This window comes from Bombus pascuorum, chromosome 7 (assembly GCF_905332965.1).
Source record: "Bombus pascuorum chromosome 7, iyBomPasc1.1, whole genome shotgun sequence".
Classification (NCBI taxonomy): Eukaryota; Metazoa; Arthropoda; class Insecta; order Hymenoptera; family Apidae; genus Bombus; species Bombus pascuorum.
Genome location: NC_083494.1, coordinates 12,988,972 through 13,013,083, shown reverse-complemented (window position 1 = coordinate 13,013,083; position 24,112 = coordinate 12,988,972). Strand labels below are relative to the sequence as shown.

Genomic DNA, 24,112 nt, shown 5'->3' with positions numbered 1-24,112 from the left:
TAAATTTTAATTAAAAAATTTGTAGATAATCTTCTTTACAACAAAAATCATTATTAATATATATTAATACCATATCATTTTCTTTACATTTTTTATAGAAAATAAATTTATATCAGTAGAAGGAATAAGATTCGTTTAAAATGAATGAATTGTCAATTTTGTAATGTTACAATCATATGATTATAAATATCATAAATGTTGTGTTTCTAAATTTGGAAAATGAGAAAAATTGCCTTAGAGTTTATAAAAACAACGATGGTAATTACAAAATATGAAACTTATGATGCGATAATCCCGTCTAGAAAGTGAATAGTCTGTGGAAACAGACAACCTCACGGAGGTTGGCTGAATTTTCGCAAAGTGAATTTCACTTGAATATTAGGTATTATTTTCTTCGTCTTAGCTTTGGGTGATGAAAGATTTGCATTATAGTTGAATCGTATATTCTAAAGTGAATTCATTTCGGATACATTATTTGGTGTTATTTGCTATTCTTTAGAAAAATATACAGCGCTTCATAAAAATAAGATATCATGGCGGTACCTACTACCGGTGTAGGTAAGTATTTTATGTCTGTTTTACGGACCAAAGATGGGAACAACAAGTAGGTCTCGTACTTTTACAAATTTCAAGAGTTAAGGTTAATAAATGACATAAATAAAATATCGTTATGAAAATTACATCTACGAAATTTCGATAAAATACAAGAGCAGACGTATAATGTTATAATAAGTTATCACGCACAGTAAACGTGTATAAAACTAATCAATGATTCGTCAACGTTTCGAAAATATCAGTATTATTTTGTTTTTTTTTCATATATATAAAATTATATATATTGGCGAGGAGATTATGAAAATATGAACAAGAGGCAAGTTACACTATGTCTAAAATCACAGAGTCATAACCTGTATTTGTTTCACTGGTTTTAATTAATAACATTTCATTCATAGTTCCGTGGAAGATAACTTTAGTTTTATGTTTTTAGTTGTGCCTCGAAACTTTCGTTTATTAGAAGAATTAGAACAAGGTCAAAAAGGTGTAGGTGATGGTACAATCAGTTGGGGCTTGGAAAACGATGATGACATGACTCTTACGCATTGGACTGGAATGATAATTGGACCACCTAGAGTAATTTTTTCTAAGTTTTTAATTCTACTTCGATAAATTAATTTCAGTTATATTATTTTAATTATCTATGGAATATCTTTTCTGTTATTCTAAAATCTTTTCGTGAATTTATATTGTATAAATATAAATCAGAGAATTAACTATGTTAAAAGTAAAATAAAATTAATAAAACTGATAACTGTTATTATTAATAACAGGAAAATATTTTGATATCACTAATCAAATATGTTACTTATATAGTATACATTTTTTAGACACCATATGAAAATAGGATGTATAGTTTGAAAATTGATTGTGGTCAGAGATATCCAGATGACGCTCCCAATGTAAGATTTTTAAGCAGGATCAATATGAATTGTATCAACAGCACTACTGGTGCAGTAAGTATCACATTTTCTCAGTTTCAATGAAATAGGAATATGTATTTGATTTTAAATTTTGTAGGTTGATAACCGCAGTGTACCAGTACTTGCAAAATGGCAACGAGAATATACAATTAAGACAGTTCTTCAAGAACTTCGCCGTTTAATGACATTGAAAGAAAATATGAAATTGTCTCAGCCTCCAGAGGGTAGCACTTTTTAGCCTAACCACATGTAAACACAACACCTCTTCCTTTCTGCGGTAGCATGGGGCAAGATACAATAAAGGTACCAAATAATATTAAATGGGTGCCGAATAAAGACATATACTAAGAAGTGACATCTGTATAAAAAAAGCAAGGGGGATGATGACTATAAAAGTTGATTCAGTGTTTTCAATTTAGTAAAATATTTACTTACAAAATTCATAAATCATTTATTACTTATTATTTCTTGAACTTGAAGCATATTTCAAATACATATATGGCATAACATATATACACTTGTATGATATATATGTATATGTTTGTATGTGTAAAATTAATATTTTCATTTTAATATTTTAAGACCATGCACACATATTTAATTTAAGGAAATGCTGTTTCAGCTTTTTAAGTTAATACAATCTAAAACAAAAGTCATATTTTGATTCTTAAAACTGGAAACACAGACTGTGTAATAAAAGTAATAATCACTAAGAATAACTTATGCCTTCAAAGTTTTTTAAATGAAACAAAATTTCCTGAATGACATTTCAGTTTGTGCATAAGTGCCATTTCATGATTTGTGGAGGTGTCTCAGTAATTACTATTGTAGACAATTCTAAATTTTAATAATTTATATTTCTGTGTGCTCATTTTTATCAAGCCTTACTTTATTTCTTCTCTGTTAGTTGTTATTAAGATTTTAGCAAATAGCAGGTTGTTGAGATCAATATTTAATGTAATAATGTGCCTTTTTGTGCAAGTAGCATAAAAGTGAGCATATATTGAGCGTATTTGGTTGAGACATCATCCAAGAACGGCCTCTTATTCTATAAAAAAAAAAAGTATTTCTTAACTGATAAACAAATTATGTTACAATTGAAAATATAAAGTAATAACTTGATTTGTAATAACATGTGGTTAATGGTATAGTGTTTTGCATCATTGTATACATCAATTTATGAAGCATTAGATTAAAAATGCTTAACTTTCCATATATTCCACTATTTATATATTAGAAATATATTTTCAGTTTCTTCTTATCATTATAGTGCAGATATAATGCAAACATGTATTATTTACTCTTTGATCAAAGCTTCATAATTGATGTATTAATAAAATCATACTTAACTTTTAATAAGTATCCAAAGTACCATAAGTAGTTTTTCAACGTTTAGGGAATCAGGTCTGAATGCTAGTGTAATTCTATCATGAATTGCCATGAACTATACCGTTCCCATAAAGTTGTATACAGAGGGGAAGAAAAGTTTTCCATAATTATGTTACATTTTAGAAAAAGAGAGAGAGAGAGAAATATAATCATAAATTATTTCAAACATAATATAATTTTTTGAAATTTTATTGTCAAAATTGTAGAGATGTTGATCCTTACTTTTAAAGTAAATCCAAACCAAAGTATGAGATTTTTAACACAAGTCCACATTTATCGTGTAATATTATGAAATTCTCAACTACCTGAAACATTATACATACCTCTTCATTAGCTTTGCATTTCAGTATTACACTATAAGTAATGTAATAGTGTAATCCAATTCATACTAATAAAAATATTAAATAATTATTACTCCATGTCGATGAAATCAAGCTTAAAAAAAAAAAAAATAAACAAATTTCTTTAGAAATTATCTTTAAATCATTTTTTCATTCCTTATAATATTTATATTTAGGAAATTTTTTTGTTTAGGCAATGAATATATAATTAAATAAGTTTAACAATTTATTTCTATCTGACGATGACATTGATTGTAGTTATATGTACAAGGCAATTGACGTATTAAATAAACGTTTATAGTTCCGTGCAATTATGTTTTTGCAACGTTCAAATAAGGTATAAAACTACATTCCAATATTGGAACCTAACATCGTCGGATCATTTTCGTCGAGCTAATGTAGCTTTATAGGTGAAAGGTATTACTGTCGTTTATATCTCGGGGTGAAAAGTATTTTAGTATTTTTCAGAGTTGACCATTTTAGTTTCTTCCAATATACGACTAGTGGTAATGCTACTGCAGTCAAACCAATGACCTGCAAACGAGTAATAATTATATGATTTTTAGATTAATAATAATTGGATATATTTAAACAAATATATATTAATATAAATTATTACCTTGATAGTCATTTTCTTTCTTTCATCAAATTCAGAATTTGATGTCCACATAAGAAATTCAACAACATCTTTTGCTACTTGAGAAGCACTTGCAGGAGTGCCATCTGTATATTCCAACACTTCATCATAGATAATCTAAAATATTATACAATTAATTTAGGAATCAATTTTATGTAAGTATCTTAATTACACTGACTTACTTGTGGCATACCAACAGCTCCATTAACGAAGTAAGGATTGAAATATTGACCCTCTCTCATAGTAAGGCCAGCTGGTGCATCACAGTACCCAGTTAACAATGAAAATATATAATTCTAGAATGTAAAGTATGATTCATGTTTAAGAATACTCTACTTCTGGAATATTATTTAACAATATTCTAATAATTATAATATAATAATTTACCTCTCCATTATGTGATGCATTAACAATGTATGTTAGATCTGGTGGATAGGCACCATTATTTGCTGCTCTAGCAGCTTCTTCATTTGGATATGGAGATGGTATTGTATCAGATAATTTACCAGGACGAATGAAATAAGCTCCTGTATCATCAGGACCATCTTGAACCTATATTAGAAGATATATTCCTCAACATATGTTTTATTAATATTGTGCGATTAGCTTATTAATTTTTATTCCATGCTATTTATATTTTTATACGTTTAACACTACTTTAACTGCCTAAAAATATTTACCTGATATTCTTCTGCAATAGCTTTTACTTCTTCTTCTGTATGTGTAACACCCACAAGATGGCGAAAAGCCATAAATTGTAGACTATGACAGGCTGAACATACATTTTTATATACTTCCCAACCTCGTCGAAGACTAAATAACAAAAAATATATATATTTAAAACTTATTGGTTACCTTTTATAATATTTTTAATTACCTTTTATGATCTAGTGAAGAAAACACTCCATAGAAACCCCATTTGTACGTTGGTGCATGTGCCACCTGATCAAAAGCTTTTACGGATTGATCCAAAGCATAAATTAATGCACTAATACCTCCAGCTGTTACTCCTAAACATGCTAACAGCTGTAATTATTTTAATTATGTAAGTATTTTAAAATGGATCTTTATATTTCATATATGTATATATATATATATATATATATATATATATGTAAGATATATATTATGATATTTAAATTATGTAAAACTTACTACAAAAATGTGTATATATATATATATATATATATATATATATATATGTATATATATATGTACATATATATGTATATGTATTCATATATTTAGTGAATTTATACTTTATTGGTTGTACATTAGGAATAAGGATAGGGATGCATCTTCAATTGATTAGACAAATACACATACCACTTTTCTACCTTTAGACCATTGGTTTGCAGTAGAGAAATTATGTACCTGCTAAATTAAAATTCAAATATCAAATAGAGTTTTCAACCTGCAATACAATATTTTTTATTTTAAACTTAATCAAATTTGCAACATATTTTGAAGTAGTAGATATTGACAACTATTTTATACTAATTTTGCTATTATCTGTTTTAATTTGTTATGAAAGATATATAGTTATTCAAATAATGTAATATTTCAAGTACTTTAAGTTATAAATTTGATTTTCTAAAGCTACCCACATAATTTTAAGATATGTTTGGTCACAGCAACATCACAATTTTCTATGCTGATAACTATTACATAACATCGAATGAAATGTCTTCAAAATCTTGCTGAATTTATTATCCTGTTATAAAACATGCTTAATTAGAATTGGAAAGGTAACAGACGATACAAAATTAAAGTATTTTCTAAGAAAAATGTCATAGCAGCCGACAAGTTGTATAGTTCGTCAAGAGATCCGTATTAGTTTCAATACATCAATATTATAAGAATGATAGGCAAATAAAGAATCATATTTTTCGAATAGACATATTAATATATTTAAAAACAGTTGACACTTTTAAATTACATACCTGGTTAAATAATGTTCCATAATTCGATTTCAAAAGACCAAATTTACAAACCCGACCCAATGAAGCCGCCATGTTGCCCAGAGGTGCAATGTGCAAGATTCTTAGTCAATTAAATATCTGTACAATAAATAGATTATATGCTAGTGGAACAATAATTGCTTATATCGATTAAATTTTCCTATTGTCACACATAATTCTTGCATGCATTCACAAACTTTGTTCAGAAAGAAAAGGCATACATTCAAAAGCCGTAGGTACTTACACAACTTTTAATATCTAAGGCGACTTTAATCAAGGATACCAATATAGCAAGATCAACTTTTAAACGCTTCCATCAGATATTTTTTTCTTTCGTGTACAATGTTTTTTTCCTACAAACATAATAAGCGTAAGCAATGCGTTTTCTTAGGTTTCGAAGATGACAATGTTTAATTTATAATCACGAGTTATTCAAAACTCGTTTCAAATCATTTATGGGTACAATATCGTACGAATAAAATATTTATTTACTTTTTTCGGTGTGATATCTCGTTGCTTTTTATTTTTAATATTTTATTTATTTTCCATCTTGATTGCATTTGAAATTTGTAAACTATTTGTAAATATATAGGGGGTGTGGCGCATGCGCAATTTCTGTTGGTAGACTTGGTAGTTCGCTGTCGACCATTGGTGTCAGCTGGTGGTTTCGTCAGATGGTATCGTGAATCCTATAATATCACATCGATCACCGTGCTGAAGAAAGAGATTCAAGATGAGCGGAGGAATGCCAGAATTGGGCTCGAAGATTAGTTTAATATCGAAAGCAGATATTCGTTATGAAGGCCGACTTTTTACTGTTGATCCTCAAGAATGTACGATTGCTCTAGCTAATGGTGAGTGTGAAATCAAGATGGATACCGAAATCAGTTTTGCCGCTGTTTCATTACCCGGCTATCTTGTTTTAATAAGCGTCATTCTTCATATTCAACTATCTTTTCGTTTTACCTCCTTGTGTCCCGTTTACGTATCTTCTACGAAAATTTCATGATTCTTGTGTATTTGTTGTATTCGAAAACGTTTTTGGAGCTGTCGGTATTTGATTCATCCGGTAAAACTTTGATGCAAAACAACCGGGGTCACCCGTCACTTATAACGGGTGTTTTGTACTTTATTTGAATGTATACTTTGAAATTTACTCGATTATTTGACGTACTTTTACTTCTAATAAATATATCAAACGTTCACAGAGCACTCTTAAATTTGTAACAAATTATACTTAGATACAAAAAGGTAGAAACAAATCTGTCAGATAATATTATTCAAATGTATAGTTGTACATTTTATTTTGTATTTCAGAGCAATAATTAAAATTTTAGAAGATCTTACATAATAAGCGCATATTTTATTTTTTAATATTTCTTTATTTAATGTTACTATGTTGGACTTTTTTGCTATAGCTTTAAATTGAAATGGAAGAAACAAATAGAATTTAAATCTTAGAATATCTATTTGATTAGGATTCAATATTTTCAATGATAATATAACTGCTATTATGTTTATGTGGAGTTTGAAAGCCGTTACTTATAATCTACCATTGTATGGGATGTTTGTGTTCTATACTTGCCATGTTTATGTCTTATGTCCTTCCTTTTTTCTGTCATATTACAGAGCTGTTCTAATAAATCGTTAAAATTTAAATTGTATGATATGGATATTATTTATTTATATTATTGAATTTTAATTTTCATCTGTATTATTATATTAAATAGTGTATATCTTTATTTTATATTTAATTTTATAATTATGTAATTATGACAATTACTTTTGAAATTAATTAATAATAAAAATGTAATAAATGAATATCTTGTTTTATTTATTTGATTCTTTAAAATATGTAATATTTTATTTTTTTCACAATATAGTACGTTCTTTTGGCACTGAAGATAGAGAAACTCAACTTCCAGTGGCTCCACAAAATCAAGTATATGAATATATTCTATTCCGTGGTTCAGATATTAAAGATATTAGAGTTGTCAACAATGTCAGTTCTATTCCAAATGATCCAGCCATTGTGCAGGTAATTATAACTTATGTATTTTTCTCTATTAATATTTTCTAAATGAAGTTTTAATAGGCAATACTACACCTAAGTAATAAAGGGTAGGTCAGTATTATCTATAACGCTGATTGCTAAATAATTCTGGTTATTTATAGATGACGGTACAACCGTCTATGAGCCAGCAATCATACCAGCCACAACCTAGTTATGCTCATCCAATGATGGGCCCAATGGGTGGACAATATGGAACACCCTATGGCATGACAATGGGCACCATGGGACCTGTAATGGGAATGCCAACTTCTGCTAGAGATCCTCGTGGACCAATAAATAAACAGCCAAGTGAGTTGAGCTTGGGCTCTGCTGAACCCAATGCCATCTCTATCCCAAACTCACTACCGACGGCCAATGTCGACCCATTACCAAAAGACCAATCTCTGGAAGATGGTAAACTGTTTTTGCTATGAACTATCCCTTGCCAATGGCATGTTTGCTGCTTCTCTGGTAATGCTTGCTAACTTCACTTGTAATATTATTGTCTTTTCTTCTTCGTTTTATTGTGTTTCTTCTTTTAATTGCTTATCAATCATTGCTTATGCTGTGTGACATACATTTTTATTATGACTTGATTTGCATTTGAATTTTATATTGTCAATCTTTTTGGGTGATTTTGATTGAATGCTTTGAGTACATTTGATCTCATATCTATTAATATTTTTATACATATATAAGAATATATGTATAGTTCTTTATTACAAATTTTTAATATTATCTGTTATAATAATTACGCTTTTATATTAATGTTTGCTTTCTTATGTTAGTAGTTAATTCATACTGTTAATTTTTAAAAATATTTACTTAAGCAATAACAAAAAATTTAACGTTATTTACATTATTATTTAATGTGTATAATTTTTTAAGTTAAGACAAATATTTAATATTATATTGGCAATAAATATTTAAGATAATGGAATAATAGTATTCCAGTCTCAATACTTGAATTGATTTGTTGATATATTTGTGGCTTATAAGATATATTTATATGCGCACGAGTTTTGATAGCTTTTTATATTTTGACAATGCATGACAATTTCTTTATTGCGTTTATAATTTATAATTTTACCCTAAGAATATGCATTTGATTTTCATTTAAATAGCGTTAGAAGCATTATGCACTAGCAAGTAACATGATAGCAAGAACAGTTGAAATTTCAGGTAGAAATCGTTTTATAAGATTAGTTTTTATGCAACGTATGTTTAATGTAGTACTTTGCAATCATACTTCAATTAGAGCTAGAATTGGAAATTTAATACATATTTTAAATATTCCATATATTATATCACGTTTAAATAAATATTTGACCTCAAAATTCTTATTTGTGGTATTGATCACATGGTATAAAATATAACATGCATGTTTGTCCACCTTACTTTCACAGGTGTTTTAGATCTGATTAGTGGAGGTTCACGATCAACAACTCCAACTTCCTCTTTATTGACGCGAAAGAGTCCAACTATGGATCAGGGTATCCAGGTGGGCCATCAACAACAGCAGCAGCAACAACAGCAGAGTGGAAATGTTGGCAAACTTGGTGAAAAGACAAATATGCGAACTATTCAACCTGCTCGGCGCGATCACGATAGGTAATAAATATTACAATATATCTATATTTGAACGTTAAAGAACTAAACTTTAATTAAATCAATTTAAATTAACTGTTGTTAGTATTCCTATATACATTTATACATTCTTATTTTCAGCCATAGCGGCAATAAAGCGGGAGGCACTGTATCTCAATATAACGAAGGAAAGCGTGATACAATGAAACAAGATGGTCAACTGCAAGGACAAGGTAGTCATAATCAAGGTGGTCGAGGAAATCGTGGTGGATGGATGAATCGTGGAAATATGCGTGGAAGAGGAAGAGGTCGCGGTGGTTTTAGAAATCAGCCTGGTAATACTGGTGCCAAACCCAAAAATACACTGAAATTCGATAATGATTATGACTTCGAACAAGCTAATACTGAATTCGAGGAATTGAGGTATATATTCTAGATAAACATATACATATATATGTATATAGCATGGTACTGCCGGATTCTTTTCAAGTATGTTTGAAACGACGTATGTGGATACCATGCAAAATCAACGATATGCGTCTTTAAAACAATATATTCATATTATAATATCTTTTGGTTACGCAACGCATCAACATATCCATTATCTGTAGACTATAAATAGATACAAACTTGTCTACTTAAGATAATTGAAAATGAATTAAAATTTACTTCTTGTATGATGTATTTTAGATCTCAGTTAGCAAAAACGAAAATTGATGCTGGTGCTGATAACGAAAAGAAAGATGACAGCGGTAACGAAACAGGAGCCGGTGAAGGAGAACCCGAGGAAGAACCCGAGATAGTTCATTATGACAAGTCAAAATCTTTCTTCGATAATATCAGTTGTGAAGCTGTTGAGAGGAGTAAAGGGTAAGTTGATGAATTTTCAATTTAATAATATATAGTTTAAAGTCTTATGATTAAAATTTATATAAAAAATCGTATGAATAATTTTTTTTTATTTCAGACGATTCCAACGTACGGACTGGAGGACAGAGCGTAAATTGAACTCTGAAACATTTGGTGTAGCGTCAACGAGACGTGGTGGTTTTCGTGGACGCGGTTACTATAATCGTGGTATGGGAGGCATGTATCGAGGTGGTGGTGGTGCAGGTGGTTCTGGCTTCCGAGGTGGTTATAGAGGTTCCAGAGGTGGAAATCGTAAACCCGGTAATCAGCAGCAACAGAATAATCCTGGCAGTCAAAACCGTACGACCAACGAACAATCTACTACTCAGTCGCAGCAGAATAGTCGCGTTGTATCTTTTTGAATGAACAATGCACTATTATATGTATAAGTATTCACTCTAGATTAAGATTTTTACGATACATGCTCTGCCCTTATGGACTGATTTGAATCGAGTCTCAAATGGATTCAATGACTCAAAGGAACAAAGGAAAAAAGGAAAGAAGATATTTAAGAGAACTTTACCGTGAACTTTTTGAATTGTCATGCAGGAACGTAGGGGACTAATCAATGCTTTGCAGATCCTGTGTTTAGAGTTTCTGGACAAATAATCTTGTTGTTACAAGTAGTTAATTTTCGAAAACTCGATATTCAAAGCCATTATGTCCTACGAATTAAGGAATCGTCGAATGCTTCTGAATGTAATTCAGTACAATACACGCCAGGCGGTAGAATATTTGCAAAAGAATGTATACAAAGCAACAAGTTTTAAATTTTCTGTTAATCTTTTTTTTTTGAACATTATTAATTTATTCGACAAGCATGCAACTACGATTAAGTGAACAATAAGAATGTAATGGGAACTTTTGTAATACAATGTAAAAGAGTAGCACGAAACGATTTGAAGGAAGATGGCGAAGACGAAGAAGAAGATGACTAATTAATTTTTCGCGTTGCGATGTTTTTTGTAACGAAACACATAAAACATTAACTGTTCTTTACAGATTTTTTGTGAGTAAAAAATGAAACAAAGAAAGATTAGAAAAAGAGGAAATGGAGGAATATGCATAAAATTGCAGAGTAGAGTAGGACAATATATTATGGTTATTTGGAACAGTCAAAACTTTATTTATTTATAATGACCGTGTATGCGAATTAAGCTGGAATAATTATTTTACTCACATATTTACCAGGGGGTTTTGATTTTCGAACAGGAACGTTGAATTGTTCCTTATATAAAGAAAAAAAGAAAAAAAAAAGATTGATTTTGTATGATTCATAGAGATACGCGTGCGCATGCGAAGCCGAATCGTACATCGATTGTATTGACTATTAGTTTTTGAAATATTGAACGTAGTATGCTAGTGAAAGAGAAAATGTGAGTGCGAATGCCTTCTTGTAATTCGACTGCGTTTAATAGCTCCGAATTTCGAAGAAATCGTTTGATGTACGAGAACGTTCTCGCGCTGTCGCGGATAGCGTTGCGAGAGTAAGACTCTAAAAACATGATAATGTCCTTAACAATATAAGACGCAAACAAAAAACAAAGGCAGAATAAGTATATTATTTGCGACTGTTATTTTCTTATGGCTCATATGGAGTCCCAAGCGTATACAGATATATACATACATAACATGAGATTTAGTTACATATAAATCGAAAATCTCCATAAGCTACCAGTAAAGTTGCAAAGTAAGGTAAAACTACAAAAAAATTATAAAGCATATATGAATAAAGATAAGTAAAATAAGAAGGAATATGGGGAAAGAAAAAATATAACTTTTAAGTTTTATGCATTGCGTGTGTAAAGAAATGCACAGTACATGCGGTTTTCCGATGAAGAATTTTTGTTTTGTACAGCGGATATTGTGATTCCCAATGCTGAATAATACTGAAGTAATAAAATAATGTTTGTTGTACTCTTTAAGCCCACTAATTATTTCGAGGGATTTGTTCGTATAATATTTGTCAATTATCATTGCGTTTTTCGTATTGAATGAACAAATTGCTTGTCAAAAAACGAGAAATGATAACATGAAAAAGCATTTGTAAATTGACATTATTGAACAAAGGTTGAAGAAATAAAAAAAGACTTGATCATATTACAAAACAAATATCATTATTGTCAATAATTGTAATTATTTAAGAAACCTCTTAAATATGGTCACGCTGATTTTATGTACAAAACATTGAGTATATATGTATGACTATCTGTATAAATACTTAACATTGTATCAATGACTAACAAATACCAAGCAGTCTGCAGCTTGAACCTCTTTTCCTCGACAATTTTTCAAGTGATCGAAAAATATGCAATTTGATAGTTTCCGTCGACCATCGACAAATTTTCCATTCGAAATTCTCCACGTATGTTACTACAAGAGAATTTTTCAGGCAAGACGACAACATATCGTAGTGGTCCCAGTCTGAGAGCTTCTTGAATATCGCGCAAGATCATCATGATCAAAGATGTTTCGCCATCGTGCCGTCAAGCGCAGGTCATCAGACCTGTTCGTGTATTGTCACAGACTTCCCTAATAGGTCGACCTTTTGTAATTACCTTGGTTTCAGCCAGCGTGAAATTGTTTTTGTAAGTACGTCGCAAACTACGTGGATTTGGAACATAGACCTCATATGGAGACCGACCATTTTCAATCACCCATATGGTACCGGATTCTGCGATTCTCAGTATCGACATTAAACCCTGAGCTACCACATACGGACTAATTGTAAGAAGAAACACAGATTTAGTCATGAAAATTAGTTCTGTTAATTTTCAAAATAAAATTTTTATGGCAAAGGACTCACGTTTGTATCGACAGCTGTTCGAGATTTTTTACAAAGTCCGCCTTCATAACACGAGAAAGTAATCTGTTTGGACTGTTCACTGTGAGAGCGGTTTCTGTCAGACCAGGACACAGAGTTATCACACGAACACCAGTCTTCTCGTACTGGTAAGAATCCTAAAGTAGATTTACATTTGTTTTTTTATTTAATCAAATTTGCAGTTTGTGATGTCGTGTGTTTTGTAGGCTGATTATAATTTCTGAAGGAAAGCAAACGATATACGAAATAAAAAACAAATCAAGGTATTGAGAATGAATGATATTTAATGATAAATCAATTTTTTATAACTATTCAAGAATTATTGAGATAGAAATTTGTTCTTTCTCCTTTTCCTTTCTTTTTTTTAATCATTTTTCTTTTTTCTTTTTTTTTTATAATAACAACTAATAATAATAACAAATATTTTAACGATAGTACTTTTAAAACTACGATATGTATATCATTGGATTAGTTCAGTCAAATAAATATCTTACCGCTAAGGATTGTGAAAGACCAATGATAGCATGTTTGGTGGCTGTGTAAATCGGAAGTTGAGCAGTGCTTTTAATATCTATATGTTGACTAATATTTACTAAAGTTCCTCCGTGTCCAAGTTGATCTTTGCTCAAATATTTTGCAGCCAGTAATGCGGTGCAAACCATTCCTCCCTGACACGATCGAGAAACAATAGAATACTTTTTGATTAAAACAAACGCAAATAAAAAATTAGAGTCTTTCATTACTTACAATATTAACCGCTATTTCTTTTTCCCATCGTCGTTCGTCCAAGATACCGGCATTATTTACAACAATATCGATATCGTTCATGAAATTCAAAGCTTCCTCAAAAGCCGCTGTAATCGAAAAACGAATAAAAATTAATATATAATAAAAAGAAAAAAAAAAAACACGCAGGTAATTCATAACATATATCATAATCAGACGGTTTCTAAAATCAAAATATTTATGTTTTTTTTAGATCAAGGTCCAGTCAATCAGTTTGCATCTATCGTATATATTTTATCAGTTATATTTCAGAAACTCGTAAGAACTTATTAACGTGTTATCTAATCAATTATTACTGTGTATGATACTGTATTTGATGCTCACCAGCCATAAGTTCGTAATTGGAGACGTCGACATGGATAAAGTGCACCTTTTTTTCCCCATAGGACTTTTCTACGCTCGATTCTATTCGCTTTCCGGTTTCAGCATCAATATCTAATATAGTTATTTTCTAAAAACCGATTTCATTTAAATGATAAAATACTTTTAAAATTTGATGTTATTTCTGGGATCGATTTACGAACACACTTACGTTTGTACCGTGTTTCAAAAAATGATTCATAAACGCATTCCCTAAACCTGCAGCGCCGCCGGTGATAAGCACATTTTTTCCAGAAACCAGCCCATTTATCGTCTTCTCAGACGAGGAAGATCGTCTGCTTCTTGTTGTGTTTTCATTCTCTGTAAAATTCACGCGCCATTAAAAATATTATTTTACGTTTACGTAACAGCTAAACTTTCATAAATAAGAGTTTTAATATTAGAATGTTCAAATGAAATATTTTTAAAGTATTGAAATATTCGAAGATGAAATTGCCACTTTAATAATGACACTCTATTGTGTGACAACTCGTTTCTTCTTCCATTTAATAATAGCTTTTTTCATATAAACAAAAAGTATTCACCATATACTGAAAAATCAATTCAAGAATCCTTCGATTTAATTCAACCCAATTATTCAAAATTATTTAATTAACTAATTATCAAGAAAAATTAATTTGAAATTTATTAAGGCGAGAAATTTTAAGCAAAATAATAGCATCTTTTATTCATTTTTCAAACTGAAATCATTCGAGTAAATGGTATTCTTCTTTATCTATTTTATTTATTCACTTTAAAAGTACGCTTTAAAACGTACCCATTTTTGTCTAAAGGAAATCGCAAGAGAATCGGACACACGAGATAACGTTTATAAAGAATTAGAGGCCACAAGACGGAGTCAACGTGTCTCAGCATACTAAAGTTCGATCGGTCTTTGCTGATGGTATTTATAAGCCAAGTCTTGGATTTTTATCTTGGAGGATGCCCCGTGATTAGATGGATAACAGGGGGCCGACTGTTTCTCTCCTCTCGCCACGTCTATCCACAATGGACGACGACGAATCGCGAACACTCGATAGCTTCTCTAATTAACCCTTCCCATCGAAAGCAATTAATTCAGCCGGGATCTCTTATCGTGCATTCGCTGATCGCTCGGAAAGGAATTTCAACGCAGTGGCGGCGTCTGCTCTTGCGATAAACCCAATTAAACTATATTTCGATGATTGCAGTCCATCGATAAACACGATTTCTTCTGTGTTGTATACGCAGTTTTAATCGTATGCGTCAGGTAAAAGATATATCAGTGAATGATGTGCTAATAAGAATTTTAGTTAACTACAATCGAAGGTAACATTTTTAATTGAATTCGTTGTATTTTATTATTAATTTGGTAGTTATATTTCTGTATTACGGGTATAAATGTTTTGTAATGATACTTTGGATATCTTTCAAATTATTAATTTTGTCCTTTAATGCTTTTTAGGTTATGATGTAAACGTAAATTGATATTGTAACATAAAATTAGTATAATATTATTGTAGTAGTAGTATATTTGTTTATGTATTAGGATTAATAAAGTTCAATATCTATATAAAAGTCTACATGTTAAATTGTGGATTCTATTGAAAATATATAAATTATCATAAATCCTTTTCAATTATCAAATTTTGTTGAAAGGTCTTGGAAAATTGGAAAAGCCACTAGAGGACTTGCAAAAATGAAATTTATGTGTATACTTGGTATTATAAAATTTACATTTATATCCGTATTTAAATTACAATTATACGATACGACTACACTATCTTCTCAAAGGCATTATAATTAAATTATAATAGTATATATACATATATATATATAAACAAGAGAGTATTTCTGTTGCGATAATATTAATCATAATATCAATTAATCGTAATTATAATAAATTATAATAATTATAATAAATAATAATCATAACAGTTTTAGAGATTAAACAAAATACGTTGCACATTCTTCACTAGATTCTTTATCGTACAGTTACATCATTCTTTCACAGGAATTTCGCGAGAACAGAAAAATCACGAAATAAAGTGTTAAATGTAGGAACGTCGTGTGATATCGATGCTAGATTACTTCATGCGTGTTGTCGATTCTGTAAATGCAATTATGGTGCAGTGGTCTCATGATACAAATTCTATGACCCATCCATCTCTCTTATATCATTGGTAATTCCCACAGATCTCGGCGCCTATCCACTTTCCTCGATTCATCGTTGAACTTTGATGGACTGCGAAGGAAGGGCGATTAGGGGAAATCTCATGTAAGTGCGTCATTTGATATTTTTTGATGTACTAAACTTGATTTATCAATGATTTTTTTCAATCTCTGACTTTACATTTGTTTGTTATACGAGAAAAAAAGGAAGTGAAAGGGACAATCTGTAATACTGTTGAATCTTGATAACTCGAATCTCAAGGGGAATACGAAATCTTTCAGTCACCGAGACTGTTGTTTTATCGAGTTTTTCAAGTAAGAGAGCTTTAGGAAAAAAAATATGATAGTTTGTTACCGTTTGTACATTGCAAACGGATTATTAGTTTGCTTTAGGATTACTTTCCAATCTGGTGAATTAAATTTGAAAATATTTTATATATCGCAACACAATATGAATGTAACAGTTTTCTAAGGTAAGCGTTCAAATTAGTTTTGCGACGAGTCAGTGTATTCTGACTTGTAGAGGAAGAAAATGAACGACATTACAGTCCTATAGAGTATAGAGGATCGAGTCATCAAGGTTCGACTGTATAATTCTTATTAAAATAAGGACAGAGGATAAAGTGACTTTTGAGAAGAATTACATTATTCTAAATTTCACTATTCGTCTTATTATTATCTTCCTTTTTTATTCTTGGTTCGGCTTTTCTTTTCGTCGCAAAAGCCTTAAACTGTCGTTTCGCCGGATATGGTTGGGACTACAGCCTTGGAAAACATAGTTGCGCGGTGTCGTGTGGCGCGCAGCTGCGATAAAGTGTCGACGTACGCGCAGCTCGTGCTTCGAGGTCTGTTATCGCGAAAAAAGTGCATTTAATGTGTTCGTCTCGGCGAAGTTGTGATAAATCACGGCGAAACCACGCGTTTTAAAGGCGCATCGCGAATCCGGTATTATTCGGTTGGCGGTGAACTTTACTCCGAATAACAAACTAGAAACAACGCATTCTCTTTTTCTTCTTCTTCCCTTTTCTCTTTCTTTCCTTCTTCTTTTCTGTTTCATCCTTTTTATTATAGTTTACTTTTCAACGATTCCTTTTCTGTTTTTCAGTCCATTAAATTAAATTAATTTTTCAAATAAAATAATTAATTTAAATTAATCTTCAGTTCTCTCCATTATACTTTCTCTTTTATCTTAATATTTAATTTCTCTTAGTTTCCTTACTTTTGTTTGATTTAACTTTCCTTGTATTTTCTTTATCTTCCTCTTTCCTTTAATTTTCACATATTTTATTTCTTCCACCAAAATTTAAAAAAAAAGCAATGATTTCGACTGACGAATTTGATCGCATTGTTACGATATTATTGCAGAATCGATTGAAAGTATTAGACGAACGAAGGTTCTAATTTTGAATGAAGATTTAGACTCTGCGGATTTAAAAACGAATTTTTCAAAATATGAATAATCATAAATTTTACAATGCGCCATTTACAGTAACAATAACAACAATCGTTTACTAACATTCAATAGAGATCCTTATATCGATTGAAAATACTTTGAAAGCTGCAGAAATAGATAAATATAAATCATACGTCTCAAGAATACAAATAAGAACAATTCAGTTCTTTACGCGTATTTTTTCGAGCTTATCATTTTAGAATAATGACGAACGAAGTACTGTACTTTGCGTTTCTTTGATTTTACCGTCGAAATTACTTTTAAAAATAATGTTCGTAAATAAATTATCAGCATTTTTATCGTTTGGCATTTAACTGATCAGACAAGTGTTTGAATTCTACACTGAACGAAGTAAAATTTTCTTAACATTCTCAAGAAAATTTCACGTGCAATTGGAAAAAGACCTCGATCTTGGAATTATAAAATGACAATTTAATAATATTTTTTAAATGAAATTTTCATTGTCCATGATATAGCTAATCGAAAAAGAATTCTAAAAGGAACAAGTTTAAGTAAAATGTCAGATGGCAATTGATTCTGAATCTGCACAGACTCTTTTCTGTATCATATATGTACGTAGATATGTCTATGCCATTCAAAGAATATTATCCGAAACCACCTTCTATGGCTGACGAAGCAATTTGTAACTATAGACGTAGATATTATATTAAGCAGAATATTATCAGGTTATCATTCGTTCGACCTGGTAAGACCGTTTTGTACACATTTTCTAATATTTCGCAAACGAATTATCTGTTACCTAAGAATCGTTTGCATGTAACTACGTGAACATACATAGTCATCACCTTTATCAGCGATACATATTATATTATGTATATATTTGCATAGTTAGTATGCGAGGAAACGTAGAAAGGAACGGGGCCAAGCAGCAATCTCTCAGAGCTGTTGGTCTTTTTTTTCTCTCTGTAAGATAAAAGATTCGAATCAAAGTTCAAGAGACCCATGGTCTCTCGATCAATCGAGTTTCCAGTGGTCCTTGATAAGAAAATACCGTAACCGCTAATGCCCAAAAACATATTTTTACTCCCGCGAAGCGTAAATCTTTGAGGGTTCTCAAGCTGAACGTATCATAATTTCGTGGGGAATTTGACGCAGAAAATGAAATTTTTATTGGCGTGAATCATTATTTTTCTTTTTAAAGACTTGGAGAGTTATCTACTTATTTATTTTTCTTTTTATAAATGAAGATCGGTCGGAAGAAATACATCACAGCTTAGCCTCGTTGATCTTTCGATTTTTAATCGTTCAATTTTTCAATTCCAACAGAAGAGAATTAAAACTGTTAGTATGGTACGGAAAACCATTATAATTTTATAAATATTGAATATACGAATGAATAGTATGGACGTACAGTATAATAGTTTAAGATAGATGACTGTTACGAACATAATAAGAAATATTTAGTACAGTAGTTACTAATAATACTCATAAAACGAAGAGAAGATGTATTGATCAACTCCGTACATTAAGGAGTAAAGAGTAAAGGTATCGATAATGTTGCAAGCATTACTGTTTTAAATTTATTTTGCAATTTACGACTGCCAATGCCATATTCCTGTGATAAATAAACTGTGAAGCATATCGCGCGTTTTTAGACAAATCAAATACTAATCACATAACTAAAAACGATAAACTTCTTGAATAATAATTTACCCATTAACAATATCAGGAAATAAATTACGAATTGTAGGTGTAGACTATAGACTTCTCCTTCATGCAAGTCACCATCGACTAGCACGTAAAAGCGACTAAACGTGATTCCTTTTAAACAAATAAGAAAAGAATATAAAATAAAATTGTTTTATTCTCGGCTTAGTTTTCGGGCAAATGGACTTTGAAAATTTATCGAGTCTACAGGAACGTGGCTAATTCCTGACTAGGTAAAATTAAATAATCGATAGCAGTTTGTTGTACATGTGAAAATAAATTGAAAACGTAAAATACAATTTTTTCACAAGACGTTTTTTCTCCGAGAAAAATTTGAAAAGTTGTCGTACTCGCATATTAGGTCAATTCTTAACTGAACACGTTCAAACTGTATTTCCTCGGAAACGTAATCGAGAATGGAAACATTTTGTTTTATTATATCTATTATTCTATAGTCTTTTGTACGAGGAATCGGGTCGTGCCCAGTTCTATAGTATAACTCTACGATTTTACGTATCTAAAACTAAATTAACTTGAATATTTGAGATACACGTTGTTTATTATGTTGCCACACGATGATGTTGCCACATCAACTGGCGTGAATTTTTTCGATCGTAGAAAGTTGATTTATCTATAGTGTAACTGACATGCGAAGAAGTCGATAGTCATATCCGACATAATTACTTCCTTTTCTGTTCTTGTTTGATGTATGCTTTCTTAACTTGTTCAATACGAGGATTTTATAAATCAAGTAAGTTGTGTGAAATTCATAGTTATTGAAACGAGATATAAGTAAGTTAAATTAAATCTGTTCTTGTTTAAATAAACAGATAAGCGTGTATATGTATTTGTTAGATGTGTAAATCTAGACCAACTTAAAATTTTATACCACGATGTTCATTTCGAACGACGCCAATCTTTGAACGCAATCCGCTTTGGGTTTGCGATAATATAAATAAAATAATGAAAGAAAAAGATGACGTATTAAATATGTAAATAATAGGAAAACCTACGAAAACTTTCAATATCGTTTTTTTCTTTTCCTCGTGTAGTTTGATTTGTCAAGTCGATTACAAACGCGTATTCTGCTTATTATTTATGCCATTTATTTATTACATTCAGACACTTCTATCGTAAATTATGCAAACATAAAAAACTCCATGAGTAAGAATAATACATACAGAATAATATATACATCATGCGCATAAAATATTAATAACGTCTATTTACAGAATTCAGTGACTTAATCTATTTGCATTTTACGCTCGTTTTCTTCCAATATAGAATCATTATGCTTTTGCGGTAGGCTGTCGAACAATTGTATCTCGTAGACGGGTTTTCCATCCTCGCTGATCCATATACTTCCGTTCTGAGCGCATCTCACCACGTAAACCAGTCCGTGCGCCACGCTGTCCACTCTGATACAATAAAGTGGCTTGATAATAATAAGAAGGACATAGAAATAAAAAAGATATTAGATAGAGTTCGAGAGTTAGCGTCAATTCTTAGGCGAACTTTGCTAAAGTGTGTAATTAATGCTCGAATTTTAGCTTCAAAGAGTCTTCCAACGCGTTCTTCGTGCAATCAATCATCGCTCATCTGCATTCTGTTCTTCTTCATCTTTGAAATACTATAATTCTCAAAAAACCCAACCAATTGCAACAAGCTTATTCTCCAAAGACACGTGAAAAGATACAAGATTCTCATTTCAATATAATGCGAATATTTTTCTTAATTATTTGAAAAACACGCTGTGTCAAAATTCTTGCAAACTTTGGCCCAGTTCCAAAACCAAATATTTGTGTAATTGTTACTTCGTTGAAAATACCTTCGAAAATATTTCTGTATCAGTTGATCTTGCGACAGATTTACTGCTGAATTTTTTACATTGGACATTTGAGAGAGCTCGGGACACAGGACTATTATCCTTACTCCAGTCCTATCGTAATGATAAGGTTGCTGCAAAATTACCATCGAAATTAAGGATCGAAGTGTCGAGAGGCATGAAGTTGAGAATAACTGTGTACGACGTTTCTCGATGAACCAGAACGTACCGCGAACGAACGGCTGAAGCTAACCACTGCATGTTTCGTAGCGGAATATACTGGAAGCTGAGATAAAGAATACAGACCAGCCACAGACGATATATTGACGATAACACCGCCTTTGCCACCGGAGTCCTTTTGCATTTGTTGGATTCCTAGAAGCGTCGCTCGTATCACTGCTGTCTACGCAGATCGATCTCAATTAACGAATTGCAACAATAAATCGTAAGACGTTCGATATCATCGACATTACGCTGTTTCCGATCAGATTTTCCTGAATGAAATGCTAGATATTTTTTTTTTTTAGTCGCAAGATTTTATATATATACAGTCAATAATTATTCAAGCTATTTTAAATCGTTTATTTAATTTATTTAATTTAATTTTAATTTCGCTGAAACTCCTAAGCTTTAACTTTTACATTTATGCGTTATTTTTCTTTCTATTTTGTTTGTTAATTTATTAGTTAAATAATCGAGAATCCAAGATAACAGAAGTGCGAAAGAAACTTGGAAGGTTTTAGTCATCTCTGATCCTAAGCTCTCTATTCTGTTGCAAGAATGTTACATTCGGACAAACGTCGTTGTTCTTGCTGTTGCTTACCACGTTTACATCGATGGTTTTAGTGAAATCGCTCTCGTTAATGACACCAGCATTGTTCACTAGAATCTCCAGACCGCCGAGTGTCTTCACAGCTTTCTTGAAGGTATCTGTTACTCAAATCAAGCATAATTTAACGCTATTATTTTTCGTAAATCTGAAGTATTTAGATGGTTGATTAAAACGTAGCGTTAAGCAATAATATACTGTCGTATTAATTGACGAGTATTTTAATAAATATACTAATAATCCAAATAATCTGTAATTTATACCGTACCTGGCAATAACTTTGCGTGCTAAAACATATCCATATTAATTAACATAATATATCGAATTAAGTAGGATAACTATCGATATTTGAAGCAAGATCGGAAGAAAACCAAAATAAAAACCAAAGAATCTTCCAAAGTATTTAGAGAGTTCCCTTTTAAGGGGTCGAACCATCTCTCACGAATTCCTTAAAAAGTCACTGCATCAGTTTCTTCAACAACGTTTAACAATCTCAGACAAAATCAAACTCATTGTCGTCAGTGACAACGTCGCATATGAAAACTTGTACTCAATAATGATAAGATTATGCTGTACAAAAATATAATTACCATCGAATTCGGAATTGTTCGCGACATCGCACTGGAAGAATATAGCACGATTGCGGCCGAATTCTGCGTTCAGCACGTTCATCGCTTCCTTGCCAGCTACCTCCTCGCAATCTATCATTGCTATTACCTGCAATTATTTCCCATTACGACACATAATTACATGCATTCATGTTTCGTGTAAATCTTTTATATCTTTTCTAATCTCTGACACTCTCCGTTAAAATATTGAACTTTGTTTAATTTTCTTTCTGCAGCCATGATTATCATTGAAGAGTTTCTGAGAAAAAAGAAAGTCCGTAAGATAAAATGATGAAGTGTTTTAGTTTTAGTTTTTTTCCTTTTTTTTTGGTATCAGCTACTTTTGAATCGATTCTTACAGAGAATTCTTAAAGAACTCGGTTCTCTTCATACTCGTGAAAATCAAACGAACATGTCGCTCTCTCAGAAAGTTCCTCGATGATTATCAAGATGACAAGTACTTACGGATGCACCATTTCGCAGCAGTTCTTTGCTAATAGTCATACCCAAGCCACTTGCAGCTCCCGTTACAATGACTCTTTTATCCTTGATTTGCATATTTTACTATATTATGCCTTTGTTGCGAAGAAAAATATAAAATAAATAGCCGACACTTTCTTTTCGCCCAAAATGATATAAATACGAAAGGAATCGTGTACTCGGAGTATTGTAAATTATTTTCACCATATGGTTTCCTTTTAAAAGAGTCAAACTTGTCGATCAAATACGCGATATGGTAAACTTAAAACGTTTGTGAAACAGCCTCGCGCGATTTTCACTATAAAATGATTGCTGTTTTAATTGTCTCATTTACGTAGATAGGGAAACGAGAGATAAATGAATGTAAAGAGAAGTGCGAGAGGGAGGAAACGAAAAAATCTAAAGGTGAATTATTGAAGTTGAAAATCGAAACAGACAGTGTCTTAGTAGTTACTGGATGCGTTTCTGTACTGGAAGTATTTCGTATCGAGCTGATACGAAAGAAGTTGTTTTCGTGTCGCGATCTTCGACCTCTTGCGCGCCATGATGTTTAACGAGGGTACGAATCTTTCACTATCTGCGTTGATGATCCATTGCAACACGTGTCGTCCCTTGATCTTTATTGCTTACGAGAGTCGCGAGGAGCTTCGACGTGTAGTTTAGCACTTTTTGACGATCTTTGAAATAGTTGTACTTAGTGGTAAGTTTAATTTTCATTTTACTTATGAAGGAGTGAATAGTTTTGTGATTTACAGTGGTGTATAAAAGTTTCT

The 24,112-nt window shown here is 31.2% G+C and overlaps 5 protein-coding genes and 1 long non-coding RNA gene across 10 annotated transcripts; 3 read left to right on the top strand and 3 right to left on the bottom strand.

The window, feature by feature from the left end:
• The first annotated feature begins 306 nt into the window (after positions 1 to 306).
• On the top strand, positions 307 to 3,339 carry LOC132908743 (ubiquitin-conjugating enzyme E2 variant 2). Of its 2 annotated transcripts, none has more exons than XM_060963023.1 (4): positions 307 to 558; positions 989 to 1,131; positions 1,386 to 1,511; positions 1,576 to 3,339. In XM_060963023.1, the coding sequence occupies exons 1-4, from the start codon at positions 534 to 536 to the stop codon at positions 1,714 to 1,716; spliced, it is 435 nt and encodes a 144-aa protein (XP_060819006.1). In that variant the 5' UTR covers positions 307 to 533; the 3' UTR covers positions 1,717 to 3,339. The 2 variants fall into 2 exon arrangements, with proteins under 2 accessions (XP_060819006.1, XP_060819007.1); XM_060963024.1 differs by lacking the exon at positions 307 to 558 and adding an exon at positions 644 to 871.
• An 82-nt stretch (positions 3,340 to 3,421) lies between these two features.
• LOC132908727 (cytochrome c1, heme protein, mitochondrial) lies at positions 3,422 to 6,149 on the bottom strand. Of its 2 annotated transcripts, XM_060963000.1 has the most exons (9): positions 6,051 to 6,149; positions 5,789 to 5,905; positions 5,172 to 5,222; positions 4,723 to 4,871; positions 4,526 to 4,658; positions 4,233 to 4,397; positions 4,028 to 4,141; positions 3,828 to 3,962; positions 3,422 to 3,742 (listed from the first exon to the last, which is right to left on the bottom strand). In XM_060963000.1, exons 2-9 carry the CDS (start codon positions 5,858 to 5,860, stop codon positions 3,629 to 3,631), a joined length of 933 nt encoding a protein of 310 aa, XP_060818983.1. In that variant the 5' UTR covers positions 5,861 to 5,905; positions 6,051 to 6,149; the 3' UTR covers positions 3,422 to 3,628. The 2 variants fall into 2 exon arrangements, with proteins under 2 accessions (XP_060818983.1, XP_060818984.1); XM_060963001.1 differs by lacking the exon at positions 6,051 to 6,149 and having other exon boundaries at positions 5,789 to 6,031.
• On the top strand, positions 4,964 to 5,541 carry LOC132908750 (uncharacterized). The gene is made up of 2 exons (XR_009658410.1): positions 4,964 to 5,059; positions 5,094 to 5,541. It is a non-coding gene; the product is annotated as an uncharacterized LOC132908750 (long non-coding RNA).
• A 286-nt stretch (positions 6,150 to 6,435) lies between the features above and the next one.
• Positions 6,436 to 12,272, top strand: LOC132908717 (protein LSM14 homolog car-1). Of its 2 annotated transcripts, none has more exons than XM_060962981.1 (7): positions 6,436 to 6,660; positions 7,690 to 7,844; positions 7,982 to 8,273; positions 9,266 to 9,470; positions 9,588 to 9,869; positions 10,137 to 10,316; positions 10,414 to 12,272. In XM_060962981.1, the coding sequence occupies exons 1-7, from the start codon at positions 6,540 to 6,542 to the stop codon at positions 10,715 to 10,717; spliced, it is 1,539 nt and encodes a 512-aa protein (XP_060818964.1). In that variant the 5' UTR covers positions 6,436 to 6,539; the 3' UTR covers positions 10,718 to 12,272. The 2 variants fall into 2 exon arrangements, with proteins under 2 accessions (XP_060818964.1, XP_060818965.1); XM_060962982.1 differs by having other exon boundaries at positions 6,437 to 6,660; positions 7,982 to 8,168.
• Positions 12,273 to 12,450: 178 nt separating this feature from the next.
• On the bottom strand, positions 12,451 to 22,328 carry LOC132908726 (15-hydroxyprostaglandin dehydrogenase [NAD(+)]-like). Of its 2 annotated transcripts, none has more exons than XM_060962999.1 (7): positions 22,320 to 22,328; positions 14,498 to 14,624; positions 14,290 to 14,416; positions 13,927 to 14,033; positions 13,674 to 13,847; positions 13,162 to 13,316; positions 12,451 to 13,076 (listed from the first exon to the last, which is right to left on the bottom strand). In XM_060962999.1, exons 2-7 carry the CDS (start codon positions 14,525 to 14,527, stop codon positions 12,842 to 12,844), a joined length of 828 nt encoding a protein of 275 aa, XP_060818982.1. In that variant the 5' UTR covers positions 14,528 to 14,624; positions 22,320 to 22,328; the 3' UTR covers positions 12,451 to 12,841. The 2 variants fall into 2 exon arrangements, with proteins under 2 accessions (XP_060818982.1, XP_060818981.1); XM_060962998.1 differs by lacking the exon at positions 22,320 to 22,328 and adding an exon at positions 15,104 to 15,226 and having other exon boundaries at positions 14,498 to 14,646.
• LOC132908734 (15-hydroxyprostaglandin dehydrogenase [NAD(+)]-like) lies at positions 20,668 to 24,072 on the bottom strand. Its single transcript, XM_060963012.1, has 6 exons — positions 23,325 to 24,072; positions 22,842 to 22,968; positions 22,246 to 22,352; positions 21,652 to 21,825; positions 21,426 to 21,556; positions 20,668 to 21,015 (listed from the first exon to the last, which is right to left on the bottom strand). Exons 1-6 carry the CDS (start codon positions 23,415 to 23,417, stop codon positions 20,841 to 20,843), a joined length of 807 nt encoding a protein of 268 aa, XP_060818995.1. The 5' UTR covers positions 23,418 to 24,072; the 3' UTR covers positions 20,668 to 20,840.
• Positions 24,073 to 24,112: the final 40 nt, after the last annotated feature.